Genomic DNA, 24,619 nt, shown 5'->3' on the forward strand with positions numbered 1-24,619 from the left:
GTCCAAGGACACAGACAGGTAGCGTGAGGTGGCAGAGCAGGGAGCTCAGTGGATAAGGAGCCGGCCTGTCAATATGTCATAAACATGGACCACCAGAAACCTCTTCAGGAAGAGCTCCAGAAAAATTCTGGTCATGTTTTGCTGGATATCTGCTGGACATGTAAGAAACTCACTTCTTGCACCCACAGTCAATTCAAAGTTTCTGATACTAACCTGTATGTTTTTGGAAGTGGGAGGAAGATGGAGATCCATTCGGGAACCCACACAAATGCAGGGAGAACATGGAAACTCCACACAGAAAGGACAACGCGGGATTGCAATCACAGGACCTTCTTGCTGCGAGGCAACAGCACCACTCACTATGCCACCGTGCCGCCTAATTGTCAGTTGCAATTTTCAAATTTCTGGTTTCCCCTGAACGCAGCATGCACTTCAAACCCTGCTCATGACCTTCCTTGTTTATGTTGCCAGATCTCATAGTGTGAATTCAGTATTCACCATCGGAATCCCCTCCCACAATAAATACTTTACCAACAATAAAATCAGCTGTCATTTTGTGATGCATCACAGAAATAAAGGTATTTTAAAAGAACTAGATTTCAACATAAACAAATTTAATCAAAAATCAAAGGGGGCTATGCCTTTAATTTTGAGGATCACACTTTGAAAAAGATTTCCTGACCAAACCACACACACACACACACACACACACACACACACACACACACACACACACACACACACACACACACACACACTCTATGTGCTGATATATAAGAGCCGTCTTCATGAGGGCTGTTTTTCATCCCAAACCTTCAGGAGTTTTGAAGGTCTCAGTTTTAAAGGAACAAGCTTCTAAAGTGGCTCACAGTAGATTGTTTGCTCTGGTGCACTGTGCACACACACTTCTGAGCACACCTCACAAACTCACATTGCGCTTCTGGCTAAATGTCAAAACTGAGAAAAATCATCCTGTGCAAGCACTAAAGGTGCACAGAGACACAGCACAGTAATGAGCAGAAGTTTGGTCTAAAATCCTCAAACTTCACAGCTAAAACGACAAATTTAACCAAGTCTAATTTTCAAACTCGTGTTTTGTCTTCATTTAGTATAACTGGATTGTTGAATACTTTCTCAGGGAGATCCTTGGACTTAATTGAAGTAAATGTTACTTGCTCCGTCTTGATAAGAAATTGATGAACAATTAGAAGAGTTATTTTTTATAGATCCAAGTGACATAACTATAAAATATCCACCTAAATGCTAAATAAGCCTTATTTTAAGTGAGCAATCTAAACTAGATTGCTTGAAACTACTCTTTATTTCAAGGTTCTATGCACTACATTGGGACAGACACCCTGAGTTATTTTTAAATGCCTTATCGAGGAAAATTGACTTTCTGCACAGACAGCAAATACACCTAGAACTACAAAGCTGTGTACTAACAACTGTGGTTATATAAAGTACACAACGTCCTCTGTACTTGCCTCTGTAGCAATACCCACTCTCAAGCCCCCAGCAGCTTCTGGTAAAGGAAACAGGCCTTAGGGTGCATCTGGAGAGTATTCACAGCTTTCCCACATTTATTTGTTCCAGTCTTATTGCAAAATGGAGTAAATTCATTTTCCCCCTCAAAATTCTCCTCACAACACCCCAAAATAACAATGTGAAAAATATTATTAATATTATTATTATTTTTTTGCATGATAAATAAAACTAAAAAATGAAGAATCGCATATACATAAGTATTCACACCCTTTCGCTCAGTACTTTGTTGATGCACCTTAAGCAGCAATTCCAGCCCCGAGTCTTCTTGAATATGATATCACAAGCTTGGTGCACCTATCTTTGGGCAGTTTGGTTCATTCCTCTTTGCAGCACCTCTCAAGCTCCATCAGGTTGGATGGGGAGCGTCAGTGCACAGACATTTTCAGATCTCTCCAGAGATGTTCCATCAGATTCAGGTCTGGGCTCTGGCTGGGCCACTCAAGGACATTCACAGAGTTGTGTGTAGAATTTTGAGGAAATAAAATGAATTTCATCCATTTTGGAATAAGGCTGGAAATTAAAAAAATGTGGAAAAAGTGCAGTGCTGTAAATACTTTCCAGATGCACTGTAGGTATGAGCATTAGTGGAAATGTGATGGTTGTGAAGAAAAACCCATCTTGCTCCTTGGTCTCTGAGGACAGGGGATGTCTGGAATGCGCACTGGTTTCCCAATCAATCACCCTTTCCTGACACCAGTGTAAATGATCGGTGCATGACCTCCAGACTCCAGAGAAGGGAAGTGTTTCAGTGACTGATACTGGTAAAAACACTTAAAGCTGGGATAAACAGAACGCAACCAAACATGGAGTGTAAGTATCTACCTTCCAACAGGAATGGCTCCGTGAGTGCAAGTCAAGATGACTTGGAAGGAAATGATTCAGAACATTTTATAAGAAGTCTGTCAAAGCCTGCACGTCATATTGTAAGTAGTCGACTGATCTCTGTGTCTCCTCACCCGGACGGAGCTCCTCATGCTGCCCTCATCACTGTTGTAAGCTTCCACTTCCAACATGTGGGAGCTGCTGGTTTCTCTGTCCAGAGCCCGCAGGCCTCGTGTCACCAGCCCCGTGTTCTTGTCTATGCTGAACAGGTTGTTGCTGTTCCCTGCACACATGCATTCACAAAGACACAAAGTTAGAGTGAGAGATGTGTCACACCACTGGCTGTCCACACGACGGATAAAGATCCAGAGGCACATCCAGAAACGTCATTTCTGATCAGGCAGCATATGTGATATGGGAAAGAAGACAAACTCATTATGCTTTCATGTTATTAATATGATTAATACATAATTTGGCCTTAAAGGGGTCATAATATACAAGTTTTCAAGAAGCTAACACTTACCAAGTGTGTCAGGAACAGATCGGGTGGTTTGTGAACAAAAATACTACATCGACACTGAGGCACTGCACCTGAACCCAAACCGTTTCAGGTCTCTAAATGATCTTTGCTGCACACTCCTAATCTGCAACAAATGCTCTTAACTTTGTTCGCCATCTCAAAACCTGATTAAAGACACTACAAATGAAATTTTAAACATTAATTTAGTAGCTGATAACTATTTGTTGATAAGACTCCAGTGGAGTAACGGTATCCTGAGTGGAGAGTGAAGAAACACTCCCTCTGTGTGTGTTGTACCCTGACATTTTGTGTTCTTTTTTACTTATCTAGACAAGCAAAGCAGGTTCCCTCTGAAGAGGAAAGCACTCTTTTGATCCCGAGATGCTGGTGCTCGTGTGGAATCTGGCAGCCCTCGATTATTTGAGGCCCTTTAAAGATGTTTGGAAAAGAAATGCCTTGTTGAAGCAATTTTTTCACCTGCTGTTTGATTTATTTTTAGAACCACTTCAGAAAACTGCACAGGTACAAACTTGTGTGATTGCATCCAAGAACTTTCAGGTCAAAACCATGTAAGCACAGGCACCAGACACAAGGTACCCTGAGGACTGTTGATGCTGGTGCTTATCTCTGGATTCAACAGCATGAAACAGGTGAGAGTCTATGACGCACCCTGGCTGGGATGTCAGTAATTCCCCAGCCAAAGCCAGTACCCATTAACAGCTGGATGGACTGTGACAGTGGAGATTAATTATCTTGTCCAAGGACACAGACAGGTAGTGTGGCCGGGATTCAAACCCAGGTCTAAATGTTGGCAGGCCTGCTTCTTATCCACTGAGCTACTTGCTCTGCATTACTTAAAAACAAACAACCAAAACAAACAAACAAACAACCAGAATCAAGATAGTAAACACAGTGCATCCAGAAAGCATTCAGAGAGTTTCACTTTTCCACTTTTTATGTTACAGCTTCTTCTTCTTCTTTCGGCTGTTCCCATTAGGGGTCACCACAGCATATCAATTGTTTCCATCTCACCCTGTCCTCTGTATCTTCCTCTGTCACACCAACCACCTGCATGTCCTCCCTCAGCACATCCATAAACCTCCTCTTTGGCCTCCCTCTTCTCCTCCTGCCTGGTGGCTCCATCCTCAGCATCCTTCTCCCTATATACCCTAGGTCCCTCCTCTGCACATGTCCAAACCATCTCAATCTCGCCTCTGACTTTGTCTCCAAACCGTCCCACCTGAGCTGTCCCTCTGATATGTTCATTCCTAATCTTGTCCATTCTTGTCAGTCCCAAAGAGAATCTCAACATCTTCAGCTCCGCCTCCTGTCTTTTTGTTAGTGCCACTGTCTCTAAGCCATACAACATAGCTGGTCTCACTACTGTCTTGTACACTTTCTCCTTCACTCTTGCTGATATTCTTCGGTCACAAATCACTCCTGCCACCTTTCTCCACCCACTCCACCCTGCCTGTACTCTCTTCACCTCTCTACCACACTCTCCATTACTTTGGACAGTTGACCCCAAATATTTAAACTCATCTACTTTCACCACTTCTAGTCCTTGTAACTGCACTATTCCACTGGGCTCCCTCTCATTCACACACATGTACTCAGTCTTGCTTCTACTGACTTTCATTCCCCTTCTCTCCAAAGCACATCTCCACCTCTCCAGACTAGACTCAACTTGCTCTCTACTCTCACTACAGATCACAATGTCATCTGCAAACATCATAGTCCATGGGGACTCCTGTCTGATCTGTCAACCTGTCCATCACCACTGCAAACAAGAAAGGACTCAGAGCTGATCCTTGGTATAATCCCACCTCTACCTTGAATGAGTCTGTCATTCTGACTGCGCATCTCACTGCTGTCACACTATTCTTGTACATGTCCTGCACTACTCTAACATACTTCTCTGCCACTCCAGACTTCCTCATACAATACCACAGCTCTTCTCTTGGCACCCTATCATAAGCTTTTTCTAAGTCCACAAACACACAATGTAACTCTTTCTGGCCTTCTCTGTACTTCTCCAACAGTTTTCTCAGAGCAAACATTGCATCTGTAGTGCTCTTTCTCGGCATGAAACCATATTGCTGCTCACCCTGTTTTCTAAGCCTAGCTTCTACTACTCTTTCCCATAACTTCATGCTGTGGCTGATCAACTTTATGCCTCTGTAGTTACTGCAGCTCTGCACATCACCCTTGTTCTTGAAAATCCTCTCACTTTCCAAGATTTTATTAAACAATCTGGTTAGAAACTCTACTGCCATCTCTCCTAGACATTTCCATGTCTCCACTGGAATGTCATCTGGACCAACTGCCTTTCCACTCTTCATCCTCTTCATAGCAGCCTTCACTTCTTCCTTGCTAATCTCTTGTACTTCCTGATTTACTCTCACCACATCATCCAGCCTTTTCTCTTGCTCATTTTCTTTATTCATCAGCTCTTCAAAATATTCATTCCACCTTCTCAGCACACACTCCTCACTTGTCAGCACATTACCATGTGCATCTTTTACCACCCTAACCTGCTGCACATCCTTTCCAGCTCTGTCCCTTTGTCTGGCCAATCGGTACAAGTCCTTTTCTCCTACCTTACTATTCAACTTCTTGTACAGTTCACAATATGCCTTTTCCTTCGCTTTTGCCACTTCTCTTTTCACCTTACACCGCATCTCCTTGTACCCCTGTCTACTTTCTTCATCTCTCCGACTATCCCAAAATGTTTTCGTCAACCTCTTTCTCCTTATGCTTTCCTGGACCTCTTCATTCCACCAGCAAGTCTCCTTGTCTTCCTTCCACTGTCCAGATGTCACACCCAGCACTGTCCTACCTGTCTCCCTCACCACATCTGCAGTACTTTTCCAGTTGTCCACAATTGTTTCCCCTCCAACCAGTGCTTCTCTCACCTGCTCGCTAAATTTCACACAACAGTCTTCCTCCTTCAGCTTCCACCATCTGATCCTTTGTTGAGCTCTCACTCTCTTCTTCTTCTTTACCTCTAAAGTCATCCTACAAACAACCATCCTATGCTGTCTAGTGACAATCTCTACTGCTACCACCTTACAGTCTGTGATTTCTTTTAGCTTGCATCTCCTATAAAGAATGTAGTCCACCTGTGTGCACCTTCCTCCACTCTTATATGTTACCCTGTGCTCCTCCCTTTTCTTAAAGTAGGTATTCACCACAGCCATTTCCATCCTTTTTGCAAAATCAACTACCATCTGTCCTTCCCCATTCCTATCCTTGATACCATATCTACCCATTACTTCCTCATCACCTCTGTTCCCTTCACCAACATGCCCACTGAAGTCCGCTCCTATCACCACTCTTTCATGCTTGGGCACACTCTCCACCACCTCATCTAACACACTCCAGAAATCTTCTTTTTCCTTCATCTCACAACCTACCTGTGGGGCATATGCACAGATGATATTCATCATCACCCCTCAATTTCCAACTTCACACTCATCACCCTGTCAGACACTCGCTTAACCTCCAACACACTTTTAACATACTCTTCCTTTATAGGTATGTTTATATTGAGGCAGGTCGCTTGATGTGTGTACATGTGTGTATGCACACACATCATTATATATATATATGAAAGTTAAATCAACTCTAACTTACAAACTTAAGTTAAATCAACTCTAACTTACAAACTTAAGTTCCAACAACTGAATTCATTCAGGCTTTTACAAATTGTAACACTTTTTAAAGTTGGTTCAAACATTCCCTTTTTTCAGTGTATAGGATCCACTCTGATGACCCTAAGCAAAAAAAAAAAAAAAACAACAACTGCAAAGAAATTACTTTTGCGAAACCTGTGCCAAAATTTTTGACAGAACATTTGTGGGTGATGCAGAACAGCACATAAAACAGAACATTTGTTGCAATTATAAATGACCTGGTTTATATTTCCTATTTTGAGCAAAAAACAAACAAAAACATCTATATTTTAACCATTTGCGACAATGACAATGAAAATCACAATACAGGTTCGGTACAGCAACTGATAAATACATCCACGTATTATAGGCTGTGTGATCACCCTATCTGTCTGTTTGTGGAACTAAAAAAAGTAGAAGTATTTCAAATAAATGTTGTGAAGATACTGGGTTTGGATCAAGGAGGAAGTGATTACATTCGACTTTTTATCTCTTTATTTAACAAGACAAAGAGGTCAAAGTGTCACATAGAATGCTATTGTGGGAGATACTGGTTTGACACTTTTCATGAAGTTACTGCACATCCGTCTCTTCACATCATCACATAGTCAGGCGTGTTGTTTGCCCGCTGTGGGAGGGGCTAAGCCACGAGGAAGCACATCACTCAGGGAAACAGAATGCAGAGCAACAGAATGTGTGAAGGCCACCTGGAAGAGATGTAGGATTATTTACCAGTGAGGATCCTGTAGAGAACTCTGCCATTCTCGCCCTGGTCCGCATCCGTTGCTTGCACCTGCACAGAAACACAACAAAACATTTTTTTTATAGGCAAAACATTATCGTCAGGTTTGCCATGTCATTTTGTTGGGATTTTGTGGAAATTAAAACATACTTTTTTGAAAGTACATGCAATAGCCAATTAGAAGATGATTTTCCAATGGATCTTCCATTTTCCTGGAAGCCAATGTGATGTTCATCTTGGACTTTTATTTTCAAGTATTTTGCCTTCTGAATGACCTGGGATCTTCATAGCAGTGGCTAAATATGCATTTTCATGGCAAAGGAATCCAATGATGCTGATTACAAAAATGTACATGTGGGCAAAGTCATTTATTTAATTAGCACACATATATTTTTCTGCCTTGAAAATGAGTTTAACCTAAGTCATCTAAAAGCCAAAATATTGAAAAACTCCCAATTTCAATCTTCAAGAAACCAAGCAAATTGGATTCATTCATTCATTTTTAATGCTTATCTGGGTCTGGGTTGTGGTGGCAGCGGAGCCAGGAGCTCAATCCACACTTCCCTATTCTTGGCCAAGTGGTCTAACTCTTTCTGGGAGATTCCTAGTCATCCCCAAGCCTGTTGGGAAATACAACCTCTCCAATGTTTCCTGAGTCTTCACCGGGGCCTCCTCCCAGTTGGAGGTGCTGGGAACACCTCCCTAGGGAGATGATCAGGGAGCATTTTCACCAGATGCCCGAACTACCTCAGCTGACTCCTTTCAATGTGAATAAGCAGTGGCTCTACTCAGAGTCCCTCCTGGATATTTGAGTTTCTCACCCTGTCCCAGAGTGTAAGCTCAGATACCTGACACACGTCCATGATCTTGTTCTTTCAACCATTATGCAATGCTCATGACCACAGTTGAGGACATGAACATAAATCAACTGGTAAATTGAAAGTCTCACCTTCTGGCTCAGCTTCTTCTTCGCCATGCTGGTTCGGTACAGCATCCATAAAACATCATACGTAGCACCAATGTGTCTATCGATCTCAGGCTCCTTCTTAACCTCACTTGTGAACAAGACCTCGAGATAATTAAACTCAATAATAATAACTCTCCCCTGACTCAGAGCAGACAATCCACCCTTCTCCTACAGAGGACCACCTTCTCAGACGTGGAGGTGGTGAACTTCATCGCAGTCACTTCATGCAGGTCACTGCTTGATGAAGCGAACAGAACCACATAATCGGCAAAAAGCACATCACAGCTTTTACTCTGTCTAAAAGCTGTGATGTGCTTATAATCTCACTCCTTACAATCAAATAAGAGACGGCACATTTCGTGCAAATATTTATTGACCCAACATCTCTGTAAACAAGAAAAACTGCTGTCCTCATTCAAACTGGCGTGCACTTCCCTGTTGCCACAGCAACTCCAGCTTGGCTTGGCGTGTCTGTAATGGCAGATCTTTTCTCTCTCGGTTACCAGCAGCCAAAAAGCCGATGCCAGCACAGACAGCAGGCCTCCACGGCTTCTGCAGATAAACAGCGCAGCACGCTGCGCCTCTGCTGAATGGGCCGTGTCATATGACTGACTTCTACATCCAGAGCGGCACAGAGCCGCTGGCACTGATCGCTCTGCTCCTCTGTGTCAGACACAAGCTGCACGCTCGGTGGACACACGGGCACGCGCACAGGGGTGCAGCCAGCCCCAAGCTACGTTTAAGGCTGTTTCGCACCCGTGCACTGTGGCCTTACGCATTTCCATGCACGTAATCCTGCAGCATGAAACCTTTGTATAGCATCTGCTGTGGATTTCTGTGCGTTTGTTCTGCATCAGTCTGCAGTGGGGAAAATTCTGTGTGTGTGTACAGCACACAGCACACTGTGTCCACAATTCATTTTGTGGACACAGTGGCATCGAGGCGTACACTAAAGTGGAGCGCATTAGATGAATTAAGATATTTTAATATGCATTTCCCTTCATCAATTTAACAAAGAAGTCACTCAATTGGAAACGATGTCTGTAGAGAAATGAATAATAAGCAAAACTTGCAGACTAGATCAGATTCCCTATTTTGTTTCAAGAAAAATCCAAAAATATTTGGGGGCACAATTTCTCTTTTTGTGTATTTTTGCGTTGACGTGATTGGTGCATTATGCCACTGTGACCCCTGTCTCCAATGAAAAATGTGATTTTTTTTTTTTTAAACTTACTGGCATCAAAGGAAAACAAGCTCTTTACTGAACCAAAGTTCTTTTTAAAGGTCTTGGCTGAAATTCCAACCTCTGTGAGCCATTTAAAAGAGCAATCCAGGCAGCTAAAAGTATGAAACTAGTAAATATTTCAGCATAACTGTTTGACAGCCTGCAGGTTAAAGGTCAGGACTGAGATGTGAATGCTGATAGTGTTGTTTCAGGTGTGAGTGGTGGGTTTGTGCCTGAGTCATACATCAAACAAATGGAAATGTAAAATATTTATTCTTGGAAATTCATCTGAAATAATAGGACTCATCTTATATTCAGGGTTTAGACTTTTATATGTCAATACAGCTATAACGGTATGTGGATGCTACACCATCGTCTCCCACAGACGGACGGATGCCACACAGGTGATGTCACATACTCATGACATGGGTGTGCCAATGTTCTATAGAAACCGTTGGACAGAGTCTAAGGGCAGCCTCCCTTTTCCAATCTTTGGTCCCAGTTTGTATCCCAGTTCAAAAATTAAAGACATTGGGACTGACTTCTTAAAATAGCAGGCACAACACATATTTAGGGAGGTGGTGGCATAATTCACATCCCTAGTATTTATATTGTATATTTGCAAACTGTTCTTTTTTTCACTTTTGATACTCTGTGTGCTTCTTATCCTGTGTGTCGCTATACAATTTCCCAGAGGAAGTCTTCCTAAGGGATCAGTAAAGTTCTGTCTAATCTATTCTAATCTAATCTATGTACAATTCCCTTTACATGAGTGTTTGTGTGCAATGCTTTTCCTGCTTTATTCCGACAGTTTTCCAAAAAAAGTCGCACTCGTGGCTCTGGAGAATCTCTCAAATAATGGGAAGGGTTTGATTCCACCTGCAAGTTTCGGGACATACTCATCTTTCTCCTTCAGTTAATTCAAAATGCTGCAGCTAGAGTACTAACGGGGACTAGAAGGAGAGAGCATATCTCACCCATATTGGCCTCTCTTCATTGGCTTCCTGTTAACTCTAGAATAGAATTTAAAATTCTTCTTCTTACTTATAAGGTTTTGAATAATCAGGTCCCATCTTATCTTAGGGACCTCGTAGTACCATATCAACCCAATAGAGCGCTTCGCTCTCAGACTGCAGGCTTACTTGTAGTTCCTAGGGTTTGTAAGAGTAGAATGGGAGGCAGAGCCTTCAGCTTTCGGGCTCCTCTCCTGTGGAACCAGCTCCCAATTCAGATCAGGGAGACAGAATGGGAAATGGGAAAGTGTTTGTCAGTTACCATGTGGTTGGGTGGAAATGCCGTGGCAACAACTGTGGTTAATGTTCCTTCACCGAATGGTTTCAAATGCAGACTGGATAAGATCTGGGCACCAAACAAGTTTTCCACTGAACTGCACTTCTTGATGACATGTAAAGCAAATGGCTTGTGATTTTTACCCGAGGCCATCACATATGGCCATCGGATATTGTGATGGATTTGATCCATCTGTCCATCCACCTGTCCATCTATCCGTCTGTCTGTGCTCACCATATGTCCAGTATTACTGCCAGAGTCTTCAAATTCACAGCGAACATTCTTGGGACACAGACCTTGGACAAATTCAAAAATGGCTAACCTTGACATATTTCAAGAGGTATCTTAAGAGCTTAAAATGTCACATTGTGTTTCATTCTGTTAAATTTTATTTTTGAGTGGCGAGGGTGACCGCAATTCAGAATAGGACTGCACCGTGACATCAGCGGCTGACCTCTCCAAAATCACTTTGTTTTGTGTGTTTATATACATTTCTCATATATTATGGAAACGCTAATGAGAATTAAACATTTATAAAACTGAAAACACCATTTTTGGAACTTAATAAAACTTCTGAACTTATTTACAAGACATTTCGCGGACATTAGCATGACGTCACAGGCTGATAGCTAGCTGCACAACTCTGTTTTGTGTGTAAAAATATCCTAGTGAGAAATAAACACTTCTAAAACCAAAAATGCTGTTTTTGGAACCTGATAACCTGATAACACCCCTGGAGTCAATTATAAGACAGCGTGCTGGTGCAGTTAGCGTGCACTCTCACTTCCACTAACTCAAAGCTAACTTCCTATGGAGTTAAATTTGTCTCATTAATACCAGCAAAAGCACAGAGGGTGATCTACAAACATTCCTTGATTTGCACAACTTTCGCTCTTGTCAAAAGCTAATGTACACATACACATGCAAGGCCTCCTGCAGACGCTGTTAAAATGTAAATATTGTTTTTGATCCGATTGATTGATTGATTGATGGATTGATAGAGGGGCTTTACTAAACATGTACAACTTGTACGTAAGACAATATGATTTTAGCAATTAATTAAAGATTTGTAAATTATAAAGTTTTATTGTTTTGTTTATAAAATTGTTCACGGACTGGCATCTTCCTACCTGGCGGTCTTGGTTAAGCCCCACGTACCTGCGCGGCCCTTGTGTTCGCAGGGCTTCTGTGTGTTCCGAGGATGAACAAGAAGTCTGTTGGGTATAGAGCCTTCTCCTACCGTGGTCCAACTCTTTGGAATGATCTACCTGCAGTTATTAGGCAGTCTGACATGGTGGAGACTTTTAAATCAAGACTGAAGACCCACTTTTTTTAGACTGTCTTATCATTAATTTAATTTGTTTGTGTTTGCTTTGTAATTTCTTTTTATTCTACTGTGTTTTATCTTTTTATTGTGCTTTTCTTGCTTTTAATTTTGATTTTAAATTAATTTGTGTTGTTATGAATTGTGTGAAGCGCCTTGGGGCGAGTTTGTCGTGAGTTGGCGCTATATAAATTAATAAATTGAAATTGAACACAATGCTCATACAGCTGAGAGTATTTTAGCATTACGTTATATTTCTTTCTTTCTTCGATTATTATTTATTCTTTATTAATTTATCTGTTATTTGCTCTTATAAATTTTTGTGTTAGTTAATCTTGTTGATGAATTCTTGTTGCCGAATTGCATCATCATTTTAAAATGGTACTGCAACTATAATTGAACTGATTATGATAACTGTATGAGAGAAATCTTTTTTGAAGTAAAAAAAAAATAGCTAATGTTTTACACAACATGGACAAATATATAGGTGTGTGAGCAATATCTGCATTCATAATCTTGATGGCATAGTAAGACTGTAAATGAAAAAAAATACTAGCCCATGATTCTTCGGCAGCATTCATTTTTTGTTTAGCACCTCCACACAATTTCTCATGCTTAATCTGATTAGGTCTTTGTTTATTTCCCACAGTGCTTGAAATTTCACAAGTCAGGCAATCAATAAAAATGTAACTGATTTTTTTCCCTTTTCTTATTTCTTCAAATAACTGCATAAATCCTATTTCCACAGTATTATAGTCACAGCCACAAGTATTTGCACTGTGAGATTTTCATAATGGTGCCAGTGTACACCACCTCAATGGAGTTATCATGAAACAATCAACATGTGCTTGTAGTGTTAAACTTTCAGCTTTAGAATCAAAATGCTTTTATTGTCAAGAGAATATCATGAAATTAGGTGTACTTCAACTGATCAGTGCATATAAACAACATGTTAGGCCAGACAAAATAAAATCAGGACATAAAAATTAAATAAATAACATAAAAATAACATTGTTTGCTGCTGCTATTGTATGAGATGAGTACTGCACTTAATTAAAGTTGTGTGAATGAAATGTATTTAGTTTATTAGCCTGATAGCTGAAGGATAAAAAAAGTTTTTGGGTCTGTCCTAGATTTTATGCTTCCATTTTTCCTCCCAGAGGGCAGGTATATGTACAGAGGGTTAATCCACGTAGGAATTCTCACTTCTACCTAATGGCAAACAGTTTCATCTCTACATTTGAACAAAATCTTTCTCTATACCATGATACAAATGGCTTAAATTCCTAAATGGTTGACACATTTTAGCTGAAAGTCTGCTGTTGAAGCACATCATGACTGTTTCTTTTCAGCCCCAGACAAAACCCAGATATAAACAGAGCGGGTCTCGGCCTCAACTTTATCTAAAGTCTGGGTCTCTTAGTGAAGCTTAGGGCTAGTGGTCGGCGATCACCTCAGCATTTCTTCTGTTTTTCTTGTTGCTTAATGCTGACAAATTATACTGTATTTGTTGTCTTTCTGCCACCCGATTCTGTTTCTCTCTCTCTCTCTCTCTCTCTCTCTCTCTCTCTCTCTCTCTCTCTCTCTCTTTCGCTCTGTTTTAGGTGCGGCTCCATCCAGAGATGGGAGTGGGTGTCTTCTTCTGCAGGCCTCCCATCCTGGACACCAGCATGGACTCCACAAATTTCCTCTATTTTTGTATTGTTAATTGTGTCAGTGGCATGGCCCAAGCAGAGGGTCGCCCCTTTGAGTCTGGTCTGCTTGAGGTTTCTTCCTCAAATCATCAAATGGAGTTTTTCCTTACCACTGTCACCTGTGTGCTTGCTCTAGGGGTTGGTAAGGTTAGACCTTACTTGTGTGAAACGCCTTGAGGCATCTTTGTTGTGATTTGGTGCTAATTGCCGCGACCCGACTTCGGATAAAGCGGAAGAAAATGGATAAATGGATGAAATTAAATTGAACCCTATTTTGGTGGTGCACAAAGCCCAAATAATAACAGCTTGTCACTACCAAAATACTTATGTTCCTGACTGTTTGTTCTGTTTGTTCATTCAAAAATACAATGTTATTTCTCCAGGTGTGCATGAAAACAGTCTTGCAAATAGCTATTTGAAATGAAAAACTTGCATTTATCAATCAATCAATCAATTTTATTTATATAGCACCAAATCACAAGAAACAGTTGCCCCAAGGTGCTTTATATTGTAAGGCAAAGCCATACAATAATTACGGAAAAACCCCAACGGTCAAAACGACCCCCTGTGAGAAAGCACTTGGCGACAGTGGGAAGGAAAAACTCCCTTTTAACAGGAAGAAACCTCCAGCAGAACCAGGTTCAGGGAGGGGCAGTCTTCTGCTGGGACTGGTTGGGGCTGAGGGAGAGAACCAGGAAAAATACATGCTGTGGAGGGGAGCAGAGATCAATCACTAATGATTAAATGCAGAGTGGTGCATACAGAGCAAAAAGAGAAAGAAACACTCAGTGCATCATGGGAACCCCCCAGCAGTCTAAGTCTATAGCAGCATAACTAAGGGATGGTTCAGGGTCACCTGATCCAGCCCTAACTATAAGCTTTAGCAAAAAGGAAAGTTTTAAGCCTAATCTTAAAAGTAGAGAGGGTGTCTGTCTCCCTGATCTGAATTGGGAGCTGGTTCCACAGGAGAGGAGCCTGAAAGCTGAAGGCTCTGCCTCCCATTCTACTCTTACAAACCCTAGGAACTACAAGTAAGCCTGCAGTCTGAGAGTGAAGTGCTCTATTGGGGTGATATGGTACTATGAGGTCCCTAAGATAAGATGGGACCTGATTATTCAAAACCTTATAAGTAAGAAGAAGAATTTTAAATTCTATTCTAGAATTAACAGGAAGCCAATGAAGAGAGGCCAATATGGGTGAGATATGCTCTCTCCTTCTAGTCCCCATTAGTACTCTAGCTGCAGCATTTTGAATTAACTAAAGGCTTTTCAGGGAACTTTTAGGACAACCTGATAATAATGAATTACAATAGTCCAGCCTAGAGGAAATAAGTTAGTTTTTCAGCATCATTCTGAGACAAGTGTTGTGTGTTGGGGGGGGGGTTTGGCTGGATAAGGTTGGGTTGTTTTGTGTTTATTTTCCTTCCCAGGTGATTTGGGGCTGTTCTCTGAGGAAAATGTGCTGCAGAAGAGTCTCTCTCCTCTGTTACAATGACTGGCTGCACCTGTTGCATTCTCGTGCGGCTCTCTATCAGGACAATCCACGACACCTGTGATGTTCACGTGCAGATCTGAGGACTTCCAGCTGGTACCAATGTAGTGATGAAGAACTACATTTAAACCAGCAGTGAGTTGGATAAGATTGCCGGAGAATACGACCTTGTGACGACCGTGTGGGGACGCTTAGGGCCGTTTCAGAGTCTGACATCGCGCCTGTGAAGGAGGACGAGGGTGAGAGGCAAACGTTGTCAGCACACGACAGAGGTGAATATTCTGAAAAGTTTATCCGTGAATGTAAATTGGCGTTTATATGCAGCTATAAGTAATTATTGGTGGAAATTGTTTGGCGTGCTCCTCACGGCAGTGGCGTGCGGATTAATGATCCTCCACTAGCTGTGAGCAGCAGCCTCTTTGAACTAAGTTTGAAACCAGACCTAAACGTGTAGCTGATAAGTTTGCCTCTAAACAATATTTCGTAGTAATAAGTGTTGAATAATCTCATCTCTGTTCCTGCTTCGCAGAGTACAGTCTGGGAAAGTCACCTGGGGGGGGTGTTGGCTGAACTCCTGAGTCCTGAACGTTTGGACTCCGACTGTTGAGACGCTGAGAGAGCGCGCCGCCTTTTCACCTCACCAGAACTTTAATTATTTAGTATTTCATGTATAGCACAAAGGGAAAAAAATAAATGTGTTTTCTTTTTGGAACTGCTTCTGATTATTTCATGCTGGGTTCAGTCAGATACTGGACCGCTCCTCAATCCGCGTCTTATCCATAACAACAAGACCTTTCTAATTTTAGAGATATTGCGCAAATGCAAAAAAGCAGTCCTACATATTTGTTTAATATGCGCATTGAATGACATATCCTGATCAAAAATGACTCCAAGATTTCTCACAGTATTACTAGAGGTCAGGGTAATGCTATCCAGAGTAAGGATCTGGTTAGACACCATGTTTCTAAGATTTGTGGGGCCAAGTACAATAACTTCAGTTTTATCTGAGTTTAAAAGCAGGAAATTAGAGGTCATCCATGTCTTTATGTCTGTAAGACAATCCTGCAGTTTAACTAATTGGTGTGTGTCCTCTGGCTTCATGGATAGATAAAGCTGGGTATCATCTGCGTAACAATGAAAATTTAAGCAATACCGTCTAATAATACTGCCTAAGGGAAGCATGTATAAAGTAAATAAAATTGGTCCTAGCACAGAACGGTAGGGAACTCCATAATTAACCTTAGTCTGTGAAGAAGATTCCCCATTTACATGAACAAATTGTAATCTATTAGATAAATATGATTCAAACCACCGCAGCGCAGTGCCTTTAATACCTATGGCATGCTCTAATCTCTGTAATAAAATTTTATGGTCAACAGTATCAAAAGCAGCACTGAGGTCTAACAGAACAAGCACAGAGATAAGTCCACTGTCTGAGGCCATAACATTTATGCTTTGGAAACACGTAAATTGGCCATAAAGTCAGGGACACAACTGTAAGTTGATTTTTGGCTGTCACTTTCACCAAACGTACCCTTCACAAATTAACAGTCAAGAATTTGTCAACCATTTAAGCAGCTTTTGTCAGCATCTAGTGGGCAATGTGCACATTTCAGGGCTTCCATACACTTCCTATTTGAAACCCAAAATTCAGTAAAAAATATATATATAAACTTTTCTAAATGTCAGATATGTATGATTTTTTGACCTCCCAGTATTAATGTATAAAAATTTAGATTTGAGAGTTTTGTGGTTCTTGACTTTTGACGTGCGGAGGGACAGAAGAACGGCCAGAAGAACGGCCTGTGCTGGAGTGTTTGAAACCCCTCTTCCACGAGGTAAACAGCTCTGGAACAGCACTCACATGTGCATGCACAAGCATAGTGAGCATGACGCAGGATGAAGGGACTGTAGAACTGGACCTAAATGTTGCAGGTGAGTGTTTTGTGCATGTGTGTTTAATCACTTACACATTGTAAACTTGTTGTGAAATATTTATCACAGAAACAAAATGTAGCACTTTTTTTTGTAACCCCTGGTGTGTCTGTGTGTTTATGTGTTCATGTGTCTGTGGACAAGAAAAAAAAACAAAAAAAAACAACGGATGTATATCTCAGCATGATTGTATGTGGAGTCGTTTGGGCAAATATCAAAGGTCAAGAATAAAGAAAACAGGATCTGAAAACCACATTTTTAATATATCTCAACAGCCAAAAAGCCCAGAGAAATCAAACTTGGTGGAGTATTACTTTGATAGCTATTTAGAAGTAATTAGATTTTAGAGTAGTTTGGTCAAAGACCAGGAAAATCTGGCCTGAAACAAACCCTCTTTTTTACATCTTAACAACCAAGAAGCCTGGACGGATCATTACACTTTGGAGTAGTCTGGTTGAAAGTCAAAGGTCAATTTCAAGGAAAACAGACTGAAAAATTTTTTACATTTCAACAATCAAGAAGCCTAGATGGATGATCTGAAGCACATACTGAACATCAAAATATTTGTGATTAATTGGTATGAATGACTTCAAAATTTATATTGTGGTGTGTACCCCACACAGGGTAAGCATCAGCCTTCTGATGCCTTGAATTTTTATATGAAAATGCTGGGATGAAGGCCTTACTGCACAATGACAAGGGCTTTTTCCTAGAAAACAAACTCTATGTCAGTGCATTGGGGGCACTACTGAGGTGACGTTATGGTGCAAATTTTAAGAAAAGGGGTGATAAATGCAGCAGAGTTATCAAACAACTCTCAAGTAACCATGAAATAATGGTATACCAGCATGCACTGTAAGAAGATGGTGAACCCCAAAAGACCATCTTATCAACACAAACAGTCAGATAAGCTTACTGTGGTTCAAAAAGTGGCTGCTTCCAATTATTAGGCAGGCAAGTGTGTCAGCATGTGGTTGAAAAAAGAAACTAGAAGTCACACCAAGGCCACATAGGCCCCTACACCAAAATATCCACTTTCACTTGTATTTAGCATCAAGCATCATACATTATTACCTACTATATTATTTTGTCTCACAAAATGTTTTTGAAGTTCATAATTAATAGAATTTTGTATTAAATGATCTTGAATACTGAAAAATTCTGCTGAATTGTGGATCCAAACTAAGTTCCATATCAAAATAAAAAAGAAATCCCACATTTTCCAGGACATTATCCTTCTGTTCACCGAATTGCTTTAACATTTACAGCTACGCGTCTGACAGCCTGTGTCATCCTGTGCATTCCACTTTGCTTTCTCCAACTTCCTCTGTGAAGAGGGGCCCAACTTCACTCTCATTAGCTTTATAAAGAGCAGAGGAGAAAGGCGAGCAGAGAGGAGGGGGAGATGGGAAAAAAGGCTTGGGGGGTCAGTTTGGTGATTGATGAATAGGGTATTACACAGTGGACTGCACCATGTAGGATCCAAAGGGGGGTGTCTATAGTGCACAACATTACTCAGTCAGATATTATAAGTGTGTGCAGGTGTAGATTAACAACTAAACCTCTGTCAGGCTCAGAAAGTGCTCTGCTATCTGCAACTCCTTCACTTTGAAACAACAGCAAAAAGTTTGGAGCATGACACCCACATTTTGGCCCCGTGTCCCCCACAATCCCCCTCTTCAAGCCTAGTTTTTTCCCCACTCTGGGTGCGTCGCAGTGTGGAGGAACGGCTCTGACCTCAGTTACGGGAACTACACGAGGTGCTGTTTGAGTCTCTGAAGTGCAGCTGTGAGTATATACTTCTAAAGGTTTCATTTCCAAATGAATGAATGAAAAATGTTCTCCACAGCTGAACATAACTTGATTACAATGAGAGTTACAGCCGTAACTCAGCAAAGAAACACATTTAATGTGCGCTCTGGTGTCTCATTGTGTCATGAAAATGTCCAACCTGTGAGTCATTTAACGACGTTCGCTTCAGTTCGATAATATAGAAAAAGTGGGCTGAGGATCAAAGAGAAAATTAAATGGAAACAACTCCAACATGCATGTCGATGTGTGACAGATAAAATGCTGAACAAACTGAGTGTGGTGTTTTGAGGTGTCGAGGCGTGCTTGTAAGGAAGTGACAAAAGGGAGTTTAGCTGTGTAAAAACTAGCTGAGCCGTCGGATGTGTGCGGTGACAGCGAGGGAGAGCACCTCACCGCTGTCAGAGCAGCGTGCCTAATCACGCCTGTGTGGAACATCGGCTACACCACGCCTGGAAAGAAAGTCTGACTAATGAACTGACTCTCTAACGAGCCATCCTGCTCCACTGGCCTTTTCACAGCTTTCCTGGCATTTGGTCTTAAAAATAATTTCATGTCCCAATGTGTTTCCCTTAAACTGATAAGCCACGCTTTGTCTCGGTTGAATTAAGGAGGATGACATTTACAAATGTTGCTGTGCTGTAGATGGGGGCACGCAGAATAAGGTGGGGGATAATTGGAGACTAGGGTAGAAGGGATGGGTGCCTTCCATTTTATAGGAGGCATTTTAATAAACCCAATCTGTTTCACAGTGAAGAAAAAAGCCTGTCAAGCCTTGACTGGTCTGTAGTCCTTAATTTAATAGCTACATAATTGCCGCAAATGCCAAACACTCACTGCATCTGCATGTGCATGTTGCCGCTCTGGTGTATATTTATGTATGTACACCCAAAGTGTATGATTGTAATAAACAGAAAATTATCTGTCAAAATAAACTGAACTCAGCTTGGTTAAAAAGGCCTGTTAGGAAAACAGCACGGCACTTTGAGAGAGGCTGACTACGTAGAAAAACAGGTGTCAAAATCCAAGCCCTCATCTGCATCGTGACACCTGGGTAACAGATCAAGAAGGGGATTGTCTTTTGGGATGAAATATGGTGGGGAATTTGTGTGCACCATGGTTGCTATGGTAATCATGAAGACCCAACGGAAACTCTGAACACAAGACATCTAATGGGGCTGTGGTGAAACAAGAAGTCCTCAACGGCAGATCAGGCAGGCAGGTGATAGCTTGCAGTTGTAGCCAAATTTGACATGCTTACTGCCAAATCACAAGCTGATTTAGGAGGAACAGAATTAACCAGCATCCAAAATAGTGGCAGACAACTGTATTTTCAATTTTCAACACTAGAAATTGCACCGGAGTATAAGTCACATCTGTCAAAACATGGTGGTCGCCTGAGCTTTACTTCCGTGCTGGCTGTGCAAATGGCTCTGCCTTTTTTAAGTGCTCCACGAGTGATGTTGAATGACTGTGGGTGACACCTGGACTCTGGTCGACTCCGGTCGAGTTGAATGGGCACTTGTCTGCCAATCGCCGTCATTCGTCCGCCGGTGTGAAGGCTGCCTTGATTGCGCCATTCAGCCAAGGTTTGACGTGGCCGATGATTTTGTGCAGCCCCGCGGTGCGATATGTCCGACCAGTGTTTGACATTTGCCGTGCAAATGTTGCGAGCATGATCAGATGGCAGTGCGACCTCATCTTACCCGCGGGTCAAATGGGTGTCCGGCACGAGCAACATGCAAATGTAGAGTGCATGTGCTGTGCCTGAATGGATGTGGCGATCGCTGTACGAGGTGTTTGAGTGTGGTTCCGATTTTTCACGAGTGCCATTTGAATCCTCTTTTGTGTGCCATTCGGCCTCATTCGTGTTACGTGTGAAGGGGTCATTACAGAGATCACCCACCACAAAAAAAACCATTTACCCAGCTCAAAACCACATGAGGGTTGTGACTGATGAGGTGCTCAAGGGTAATCCCATGGTGATAGAACCAACAAGTGGCAATGCATAAGTCCAGCAGCAGGCTACTCCATCTGACCTGCTAGATAAGCTGTATCCTAACCTAATCAATATAGTATACAAGTACTTGTGACAGAATACTGAATGCTGTAATCACAAACCATTTTCAGGCAGTGACTGAGATAGCTAAACTAACTAGCCTAGTCCAGTCAATAAAACGTAAACCACCTAATTTGGCTAGCTAGCATATATATTTTCATTTCATTCACACTGTGGTATTTGGGTATAAGCACAACCCTGAATGGGACTCAGGGACCCCATAGGATGGAGTTCTTCAGTTGGATTAGCAACATGATGAAAATGCAACATCCGTAACAGTTCCCTACTACAAGTCACAATACCCCAAGGACACTCCGTTCACTTTGGTGATCCCAGGGTGACTACAGCACAACAGATCCATACACATACTCTTCAATATCCTGACAGCCTTTCCCATCTTTTCCCATACAGGGTCAAGTCAAAATGAACACCACTGATCAAGGATCCAACTTCACTTCTCCTTCCAGCTCAGAAAATATTACCCTGGACTCCACGGCTATCTCTCCCACCAGCCTACTGCCTCCATCTCATTCTTCAGACAACCATGACCCACATTTCACCATCATGATGGTGCTAGGTCTATCGCTACTGCTGGCAGGGTTTGCAGCCCTTCTGGCAGTCTGCCAGCCCTGTGGACAGGATGAGGATTCAGACGCGAGCTGCGACCCAGGGGGAAACTTGACCCATAGAAGTAGTCGGTCTGGTGAGCCCCAGCTCAAGGTGTGGAAGAGGCTGGGATCCTATCGGCGGTCATATAACCTCTCCTTCAGACGGCCGCCCTACCGCAGGCCACATGAGCGTGAGAGCACACCGGTATCCCGATCTGCTCCAAGACAGTCAACCCTGCCAGAGGCGAGCGTGGGTCCCCATCTCACCGTTCCATGCCTGTTTGACTATGTGACTGAAATCTGACCGGAGGCATGGCGTGGTCAGACTGACTGTTACCACAAGGGTTCCATTCTGCTCATACTGTACTAAGCAGGTGTGTGCCAGCGGGAAAAAGATAAAATTATCTTTAAAAACCAACCAAACAAGGCAAACCGTTGATACATATTGTAAAAATGCTTTTACTTTCTGTAAACGTGGAATATGGCACTGTTATTGCACTGCAATGCACTGCATTCATTTGACAAGTGTTTTCAAAAGAATCCAATAAGACTTGGATTTTGCCAACATGCACTATTTTGCCAAATCTCATATTCGTCTGATTCCATTGAATATGATTTCACTATCAACAAGCTTCACAAATTTACCCATAAAACACAACTAAATAGATAGAACAACAAACAGACTGGAATTTGATTGAAAACGATATATATATATATATATATATATATATATATATATATATATATATATATATATATATATATATATATATATATATATATATATATATATGTTGCATTTGCATGTGCATTTTGACTGCAAAATGTAGACTGAAATTCCATTAATTGAAAGTCCATGCATCCATTTTCTATACCTGCTTCCTCCAATTAAGGGTCATGGGGGCTGGAGACCATTCCAGCAGTCATAGGGCGTGAGGTGGGGTACACCCTGGACAGGACGCCAGTCTGTGCCACATACAGACAAACAAACATTCACACTCACTCGCACACCTACGGACAATTTAAAGTTTCCAATCCATCTAACCTGGATGTCTTTGGATGTGGGCGGAAGTTGGAGCACCTGGAGAGAACCCACGCAGACACGGGGAGAACACGCAAACTCCACATAGAAGGGGCAAGAAGCGACCCCATGACCTTCTTGCAGTGAGGCATCAGTGCTAACCACGAAGCCACTGTGCTGCCCAATTAACTGAAAGTTTAAATTAAATTCAACAAAATTTGTGAATTTGTGACATCTGAATTTGTGTCAACCTCTCAATTACAAACTATGATGCTACTGGTGACTTTGTGTTAACAGATGTAAACAAAATCAACACAATAGCAGCAGCTATTACACTAGCTATGTCATGCATAGATATATGGAGGTTTTTTTTTTTTTTGGCCCAATCAGAACATAGATGTTTTCAAAAACAGCTCCATTTCAGCCAGCTGTAAGAGAATACTACAACCCCTGGCAAAAATTATGGAATCACCGGTCTCAGAGGATGTTCATTCAGTTGTTTAATTTTGTAGAAAAAAAGCAGATCACAGACATGACACAAAACTAAAGTCATTTCAAATGGCAACTTTCTGGCTTTAAGAAACACTATAAGAAATCAAGAAAAAAAGATTGTGGCAGTCAGTAACGGTTACTTTTTTAGACCAAGCAGAGGAAAAAAATATGGAATCACCCCGTAAATTTTCATTCCCCAAATTAACACCTGCATCAAATCAGATCTGCTCATTGACATTGACCCTATGCCATGACATTGACCCTATGTGTCTTTTTGCAAGGAATGTTTTCACAGTTTTTGCTCTATGGCAAGATGCATTATCATCTTGAAAAATGATTTCATCATCCCCAAACATCCTTTCAATTGTCCAAAATATCAACATAAACTTGTGCATTTATTGATGATGTAATGACAGCCATCTCCCCAGTGCCTTTACCTGACATGCAGCCCCATATCATCAATGACTGTGGAAATTTACATGTTCTCTTCAGGCAGTCATCTTTATAAATCTCATTGGAACGGCACCAAACAAAAGTTCCAGCATCATCACCTTGCCCAATGCAGATTCGAGATTCATCACTGAATATGACTTTCATCCAGTCATCCACAGTCCACGATTGCTTTTCCTTAGCCCATTGTAACCTTGTTTTTTTCTGTTTAGGTGTTAATGATGCCTTTCGTTTAGCTTTTCTGTATGTAAATCCCATTTCCTTTAGGCGGTTTCTTACAGTTCGGTCACAGACGTTGACTCCAGTTTCCTCCCATTAGTTCCTCATTTGTTTTGTTGTACATTTTTCGATTTTTGAGACATATTGCTTTAAGTTTTCTGTCTTGACGCTTTGATGTCTTCCTTGGTCTACCAGTATGTTTGCCTTTAACAACCTTCCCATGTTGATTGTATTTGGTCCAGAGTTTAGACACAGCTGACTGTGAACAACCAACATCTTTTGCAACATTGCGTGATGATTTACTCTCTTTTAAGAGTTTGATAATCCTCTCCTTTGTTTCAATTGACATCTCTCGTGTTGGAGCCATGATTCATGTCAGTCCACTTGGTGCAACAGCTCTCCAAGGTGTGATCACTCCTTTTTAGATGCAGACTAAGGAGCAGATCTGATATGATGCAGGTGTTAGTTTTGGGGATAAAAATTTACAGGGTGATTCCATAATTTATTCCTCAGAATTGAGTGATTCCATATTTTTTTCCTCTGTTTGGTCTAAAAAAGTAACCGTTACTGACTGCCACAATCTTTTTTTCTTGATTTCTTATAGTGTTTCTTAAAGCCTGAAAGTTGCCATTTGAAATGACTTTAGTTTTGTGTCATGTCTGTGATCTGCTTTTTTTCTACAAAATTAAACAAATGAATGAACATCCTCCGAGGCCGGTGATTCCATAA

General features: G+C 41.5%; 2 protein-coding genes across 2 annotated transcripts in view; one reads left to right on the forward strand and one right to left on the reverse strand.

Annotated features, from left to right (window-relative positions):
• LOC117522999 (cadherin-23-like) overlaps window positions 1-24,619 on the reverse strand; it is a 102,838-nt gene that overhangs the window by 25,269 nt on the left and 52,950 nt on the right. Inside the window, exons 12-13 of the mRNA XM_034184415.1 lie at window positions 7,297-7,357; window positions 2,505-2,653 (exon numbers count right to left, since the gene is read on the reverse strand). Coding sequence (XP_034040306.1) covers window positions 2,505-2,653; window positions 7,297-7,357 — 210 coding nt within the window. The remainder of the gene's footprint in view (window positions 1-2,504; window positions 2,654-7,296; window positions 7,358-24,619) is intronic.
• Window positions 18,932-22,060, forward strand: LOC117523560 (uncharacterized protein C10orf105-like). The gene is made up of 2 exons (XM_034185122.1): window positions 18,932-19,014; window positions 21,508-22,060. Exon 2 carries the CDS (start codon window positions 21,524-21,526, stop codon window positions 22,010-22,012), a length of 489 nt encoding a protein of 162 aa, XP_034041013.1. The 5' UTR covers window positions 18,932-19,014; window positions 21,508-21,523; the 3' UTR covers window positions 22,013-22,060.

The sequence above is a fragment of the Thalassophryne amazonica genome, chromosome 13 (assembly GCF_902500255.1).
Source record: "Thalassophryne amazonica chromosome 13, fThaAma1.1, whole genome shotgun sequence".
Classification (NCBI taxonomy): domain Eukaryota; kingdom Metazoa; phylum Chordata; class Actinopteri; order Batrachoidiformes; family Batrachoididae; genus Thalassophryne; species Thalassophryne amazonica.